Source organism: Coregonus clupeaformis, chromosome 19 (genome assembly GCF_020615455.1).
Source record: "Coregonus clupeaformis isolate EN_2021a chromosome 19, ASM2061545v1, whole genome shotgun sequence".
Classification (NCBI taxonomy): domain Eukaryota; kingdom Metazoa; phylum Chordata; class Actinopteri; order Salmoniformes; family Salmonidae; genus Coregonus; species Coregonus clupeaformis.
Genome location: NC_059210.1, coordinates 38,986,892 through 38,994,383, shown reverse-complemented (window position 1 = coordinate 38,994,383; position 7,492 = coordinate 38,986,892). Strand labels below are relative to the sequence as shown.

The window sequence follows — 7,492 nt, the reverse complement described above, 5'->3', positions numbered from 1 at the left end:
TGTGATTGGGGAAGCACATGTTTTGGGGTTGCGGTCTGAACTCAGAGAACTCTCTTCTGTTTTTGCATTTTTCAAACACCTGAGAATTTTACATTTTTCAAACATGTGAAACATGTCTAATTCTATATATTTTTAACTAAGATAGTTAGACAAACTACTCTAACTTGATTGATTGCCTGAAATAGCTTGGTAGCTGGTTATGAGGTTGGGAGATTGGGAACTTTTCTAGCTGGCTAGCTAAAGCCAACTTCATAAAATTGCTAGGCGGCTAGTATTACAGAGAAACAAAACAGTTTTGTTTTATTTATTCATCAAGAAGGCATCAATAGGCTATATAGCTTGATCAAATTAATTTACAAACATACTCCTGCCCAACACCGGCAGCTAAAATCAAATCAAATGCTGTGTGTGTCACTCTACACTCTCTCTCCACTGGGCACACACTGGTTGTTTCAACGTCATTTCAATTAAATTACATTGAATCAACGTGGAATAGATGTTGAATTGACGTCTGTGCCCAGTGAGTCTCCTCCTCCACTGACGATACTGCACGCACTATCTAGCATCCTGCCTAAGCATCTCTTTGCCTCGTGCAGCTTGGAAGGAACAACTTACTAGGGAGAATGGGGGGGATGGGGGCTATTCTTTGCCTGGTCCAGTAAGTGTGCCCCCTCCGCAAAATACAGATGACAGATCTTTTTATAAATAATTATGATAAAACGTGGGCTGAAAATGTAGTTTAGTAATTAATTTAACATCTAAAATAAAATAAAAAAACATGACAAATCTGAGGGAGCATGTGCCTTTGTGCCCCCTATGGCCATGACGCCACTGTCAGCACAATTGATTACATTCTGTTTATTTGTACTATATGTATGTTGATGGTTTCTAGAAGAAATGGAAGTACCTTGAAAGTGCCTAAACTGCTCGTGGGAGTCCGACTTCAGAGCTGAGATTGTATAAATATGCAAATGTTTTTACTCAACCTCTTTGCCCATAGATTTCTTCAAGAAATGAACTACTGAGTGTAAGTGCCCTCTAGTGTTCCTAAAAGGGGGGGTGCAGTGCAACGTTAAATAGGTAGCCTACTGATAATACTTATATTATTCACAGGTGATCAGGCACTGCTCATACCAAGTGAGCAGCTGGAATTTATGATTTATCCACAGAATTTCAATATAATAGTCTATATTTCACAGAGAAGTGATATCAGTTGTGAGAAATAGCTTGAAAAATCCCTTGTAATCCCGGTCCTCCACACACTTCCAATATGCTGTGCATCACAAGAACATAGTCAAAGTAGGTGGACTGGCCTGGCTAGCCTCAGCTTAACAGCTGATGCCACTTTGCTATTGGCTGACGAAATTATCGCATCAGCTCTTTCCCTTTCCAAAGGTGACCAGGCCAACCTGGCGTTTGGATGACTTCTTGGCTGCATGGATCTTGTACACAGAGACCACAATGCAGCACTCCCTGATCTGTGGGTCTGGCAGCGTGAACATCATGACTTCGTTGAAGACGGTCACTTCCCACCAGGTCTTAACAGTGGACTACTGATGCCGCAGCTTGAACTGGTTGCAGAGGACACTGATCTTGGCATACAGTGCTGTGAACAGAGTCAACAGAACTAGAACAATAAAATGGTAACTTTTTTAAACACTCACCAATCAATCCTACCTTTATCTACAACGCAACAGTATGCAACTTCAGCTCAATAATGAGTTTATCGCACAAGAAAAGTGCCATTTACCTTTATTTTTTTTACTTGGCTGAGGCGGTGCCCAGATTTTCAGCAGACCAACCTCTAGCCTCTGGAGGGTGTGGAGATACTTCAGAAGGAGAAGCACCTCTCCAACCAGGTCCTGGAAATTATAATAATATATTACTAAAGTCAAGACAGTACACAGAAAGGATTTATATAATTATTATCCTATAGATCCAGATAGTGTATCACCCACCTTCTGTGGTGTCTATAGGTCCTCGAGGACATCAAGAGGATATGAGATTTCCATATCGCACAGATGAACTCTGACCTCTCCCAGGATCCTATGCCTGGAGAATTTATCAAAGTCTCTAACCTGCGGAAAAGAGGGAAATATGTTGGTAATCTGATCTAATTAGCTAGTCAATGTAACACCAAACAAATTCAAATAATTATCTCAGTTATGTACCTCAAACCTGACGGTGATGTGAGGGAACATAATTACAAATCATTTGTAGACTGCAATTTGACCGCAATAATCCCAAACAGATATAATATTTCACTAAAACATAATAATTTCAAATCTTGCTTAAATTTGTATACGATCACATGTATCTCTCTATTATGCGTGGGAATACTTGGGAACAGACTTCCAAAATTAAAATAACTTGGAGCTGATTTCACAGTCTTTTATGGCCAACAATTATGTATTTATTTTTGCTCAGACAATTCGGTCCACAGGCCGCCAGTTGGGGAACCCTGTTATAGCGAGACAACATTATTTAGTTAGTGTTGCTGTATAACAACTCTGTCATAACAGTCATAACAAGCAAATTACACTGAACAAAAATATAAACGCAACATGTAAAGTGTTGGTCCCATGTTTTATCAAAAATGTTCTGCACAAATTTGTTTACATCCCTGTTAGTGAGCATTTCTCCTTTACCAAGATAATCCATCCACCTGACAGGTGAGGCATATCAAGAAGCTGATTAAACAGCATGATCATTACACATGTGCACCTTGTGCTGGGGACAATAAAAGGCCACTTTAAAATGTGCAGTTTTGTCACACAACACAATGCCACAGATGAGCGTGGGAGTGTGCAATTGAAATGCTGACTGCAGGAATGTCCACCAGAGCTGTTGCCAGAGAATGTAAAGTTCATTTCTCTTCCATAAGCTGCCTCCAACGTCATTTTAGAAAATGTGGCAGTATGTCCAACTGGCTTCACAAACGCAGACCACGTGCAACCACGCCAGCCCAGGACCTCCACATCGGGCTTCTTCACCTGCGGCATTGTCTGAGTGGGGGTGGGGGCAGTGCTGAGGAGTCTTTCTGTCTGTCTGAAAAACTCATTCTGATTGGCTGGGCCTGGCTCCCCAGTGGGTGGGCCTGGCTGCCAAGTGGGTGGGCCTATGCCCTCCAAGGCATAGGCCCACCCGCTGCACTCCTGGGAACGCCATAGATTAGGGCCTAATGTATTTCAATTGACTGATTTCCTTATATGAACTGTAACTCAGTAAAATCTTTGAAATTGTTGTTGCATTTATATTTTGGTTCAGTATTTATTAGAGAAGTAAACTAAATATATATTTCAAAGCAAGTAGCTCCCCAATAGCATGTTATTACACATTATTGACAAATGTATAACAATGAAGTCACCCATATCCTTAATCCTTATTCACTGTATTCTGATCATTCTTTACAATTGCCAGATAGAAATACACAGTGACACACTCTGACAAACATAATCTGAGCGATGTACAATTATAATAAAGACTAAACAGAATGTGAAATAATAATTAATACCTTATGACACAATCCGTCTGTCCCTCTCCTCCATTCACTGTCATCTGTGTGTTTACATCACCATACATTCATTCTCTGGCAGACTGACTCACTGATCATTACAATACCTGACTATCCATCACCTGGTTAAACAGGTCTGATTAGTTTTTAATGATGTTCCAAGACTGCCTTGTCTTATTAACTTCCTCCAAAAGCAGCCTTGACATTTGAAGCAATTCCATTCCGGCTCATTTTTCCACCAGCACGATTTGCAAAGCAACTGCTAGGTGAGGTTTATCACATGTAGTACCCAAATAGCCACCAGATTAATTAGATAGTATGCAAATAAAACAGGGTTGAATTGTTTCAGCAGTCACCTAGCAGTGTTTGGATGTTTGAGTGATCATATATAATTGACTTCTGAATTGAAAATCTCTTAATAGTGTTTGTTTTGTGCGGAGACATGCAGTTCTCTGAGATAACTAGAGCAAAGCAAAAGCATTCCTAACATGAGAGAAGAGAGAGAGAAGGTTTTTAAAATATCCACCCACTTCCTTGTTCCTCAACATTTTTGTGCACAACTTTTATTTCAGCTAACATCAGACAAACTCCTACTATGCGTCATAGGGGATAACACAGGGGATAAATGTTATTTTCCAGGATACTGCATGTTACTATATTTTCTAAAGACACAAATAAATACTCTCCATTACTATTGTGTAATAAGACCAAACGTTTAATTGGAAAAGAGAGCAGTAAAATGCATCATCCTTTCAGACGTAACAGTGGGATATTTCCTCATAATAACATAAGGAAGTGCCAGAACACTCACTGCTCAGCAATTAAACAATTTAATTGAATATCCTCTTATAGGTTTACAAAGAAGTCTCATGGGAAGATACTGATCTAAAGCTGAAAGAAGGGCTTTCTTCAAAGACAAACAAAACTGTCCACTATTATACACAAAAATGTATGCACGCATGACTGTAAGTCGCTTTGGATAAAAGCGTCTGCTAAATGGCATATTATATTATTATTATTATTATTATTTGCTTCCTCGCCACTTCAACCTGTTGCACATAGGCCTACTGAACAATTAACTTGCCTCGTTTAAATAATATAGGCTAGGCATATAGTGTCAGTGTTACAGCAAATAAAACTTCATGTCATATAGAACATTACATGATGCATTTGTCATTTAAAACTGCTATTTAGGTAGTACATTCAACTTTGCAAAGTCAAAGCATAAACATGTGCAAAGCAACAACTTTATAAAATCATCCATGGTGATATTCCAATCACCAGGGTAGTGGCTCCCCAGTGTAGTGTAGAAATGACCCATGATCCTTTTCAGTCAATCCACCAATTACTGACAACACAGATAATATGCTCTCCTCTGGACTCAAAGGTGCCTGGAGGCAAAGGGGAAATTATAATGAGTATTAATTATCAATGTCTCCCTAAAAAACTACTATTTATTCTCATGGGGCTATTACTAAAATAAACAAGTACGGATGTGGGGACAGATATTGTGATGCTGTGTGCATTACGTTGTCTCTGCTGAGAAGAGGAGAATAGAGGCTTACCTCTGGTCCACCCATGTCAGTGCGTACCCAGCCAGGGTGGAGGCCCATACACAGGATGCCATCAGCCTCCAGATCCACTGCCATGCATCGGGTCACCATGTTCAGGGCACTCTGTCAAAACTTGTTGTCAGAGCCATGTCACTTATGTTATATCTGCTTGACACTTGTCCACATTTATCAGGTTGTCAAATGACCAACAATATACATACCTTGGATGTTCTGTAAGGATACCACTTGATGTTGTTGGCCCGGTCACCCCAGTTGAGCTCGACTGACCCTAACAAGGAAGCAATGTTGATGACTGCAGCTCTATGGATGCCCATCCTTGTGCCTTTGACAGCTGCCCTCTTCAACAGGGGTAGGAGAGCCTGGCAGAGATACAGATTGTGAGAACATTTCTATTTCTCTCATGCAGGTGGACTATCATGTTGTATTTTTGTTTATGTAAAGATTAAAATTAACAAATTAAACCTTAGTGATCATAAGGGGGGCAACAGAGTTGGTGTGGAAGTTCTCCAACATCTTCTCAGCCGTGACGGTCTCAAAATTGGCGACAACATTGATTCCAGCATTGTTGATTAGACAATTGAGGCCCACCTCCTGAACAAGCAGGTCAACGTCTTGTGCAGCTTTCTCTATGCTCTCCTGACTGACAACATCTGGAGAGGAGGCAAAGTCAAGAACAAAACAATATGATTTTTTTTATAGCATTATATCATGCATACAAAAGTTATTGATTTAATTATTCTTACCAAGCGTTATTATATGGATATTTGGATGTTTTTCAGCTAGTTTCTGCAGTTCCTGCAAAACAGAGAATTACTTCACACAACTACATTGCAAGTCTGATGTGCAGATATGCATGCACCAGTGACATGGGTTAGACCAGCCTGGTCTCAGACTAGACATAACATAGTACATCCGGGACACTCAAATAAGTATGATATGTTACATAAAACAGAAGGTTACTTAACGCAAAAACACAGTAAGGTTATTAGTCCGGGTGGATGGATTGGTGTATAAGATGAACGTCTAGCAATTGGGTTGCATGTTCGAATCTCATCGCGGACCACTTTTGCATTTTAGCAACTACTTACTACTTTTTAGCTACTTTGCAACTACTGACCATGTTAGCTAACCCTTTAACCTTACTTAGCATGTTAGCTAACCCTTCCCTAGCCTAACTCCTAGCACTAACTTTAACCGCTAACATTAGCTAGGCTAGGGGTTAAGGTTAGGGTTAAAGTAACGCGAACGTCTAGCAACCCAATGGTTGCGTGTTCGAATCTCATCATGGACCATTTTAGCTATGCAGCAGCAACTACTTACAACTTTTTAGCTACTTTACACCTACGTAGCATGTTAGCTAAACCTTCCCCTAACCTTAACCCTTTAACCCCTAACCTCCAGCCAGCTAACGTTAGCCATTTAGCCAACGAATTGTAATTCGTAACATATCATACGAAATGGATGATTGACATCCACAAACATCCCATGTGAACCGTTACATATCATATTAATTGACTTGTCCCAGATTTACATTTACTATGCTAAGTCTACCCCTGAGTCCAGGTTGGTTAGACATGGGTATTTGCTGTTTGAGAAAGTATGAGCAAACGTTAGCCTACATCAAAATGTTATAAAATATTGAGAATATGCATAATTATTTATATGACAGACCTTACATGAAGTCCACCAACTCCTATAAAAGAACACTGCAGCCTAGGCTACGCTCAAAACACAGCACAAGATGTATAACATTTCCGCATGGGTTTATTTACCTGGGCCCCGCTCGGATTTCTGGCCGTGGCAATAATTTTGTCCGGAGCAGAGCTCCCTGCCACCAGACTTTCCACTACTTGCAGACCGAGGCCTCGGCTGGCTCCTGTCACCATTACCGTTCGGCAATTTTTAAAAGCTCTATTCATGGTTATTATGAGAAGTTACGAGTTGTTGTGTGCTATTTTTTCGTATCTACTGTGAGTAATCATACCATGATTTACTGCAGTGGCTTAGCCTAGTCACACGATTTAAAGGCCCAGTGCTGTCATAAACGTAATTTTCCTGTGTTTTATATATTTCCACACTATGAGGTTCGAATAATACAGTGAAATTGTCAAAATTATGATAATGCCCTTTTAGTGTTAGAGCTGTTTGAAAAGACCTCATGAAATTTCAGCCTGTTTTGGTGGGATGGAGTTTTGGCCTGCCTGGTGATATCAAATTAGTTAATAGACCAATAAGAAAGAGAGTTCCAAACCTCTGTGTGCCAATAACAGCTAGCTTTCAGTTTTCCCCTCCCCTCCCTATATATATATATGAAGGCTGCTGAGGGGAAGGGGAGGAAGGCTCATAATAATGTCTGGAACGGCGCAAATGTATTTCATAACTTCCCGAGTGGCGCAGTGGTCTA

General features: G+C 40.2%; 1 protein-coding gene and 1 long non-coding RNA gene across 3 annotated transcripts; both read right to left on the bottom strand.

Moving 5' to 3' along the window:
• Positions 1 to 318: 318 nt before the first annotated feature.
• Positions 319 to 2,227, bottom strand: LOC121531340. Its single transcript, XR_005994127.1, has 3 exons — positions 1,959 to 2,227; positions 1,751 to 1,862; positions 319 to 1,606 (listed from the first exon to the last, which is right to left on the bottom strand). It is a non-coding gene; the product is annotated as an uncharacterized LOC121531340 (long non-coding RNA).
• Positions 2,228 to 4,206: 1,979 nt separating this feature from the next.
• Positions 4,207 to 7,138, bottom strand: si:dkey-12e7.4 (uncharacterized protein LOC558132 homolog). Of its 2 annotated transcripts, none has more exons than XM_041837414.2 (6): positions 6,861 to 7,138; positions 5,832 to 5,883; positions 5,677 to 5,738; positions 5,289 to 5,447; positions 5,080 to 5,190; positions 4,207 to 4,905 (listed from the first exon to the last, which is right to left on the bottom strand). In XM_041837414.2, exons 1-6 carry the CDS (start codon positions 7,005 to 7,007, stop codon positions 4,792 to 4,794), a joined length of 645 nt encoding a protein of 214 aa, XP_041693348.1. In that variant the 5' UTR covers positions 7,008 to 7,138; the 3' UTR covers positions 4,207 to 4,791. The 2 variants fall into 2 exon arrangements, with proteins under 2 accessions (XP_041693348.1, XP_041693347.1); XM_041837413.2 differs by having other exon boundaries at positions 5,551 to 5,738; positions 6,861 to 7,136.
• Between the last annotated feature and the right edge of the window lie 354 nt (positions 7,139 to 7,492).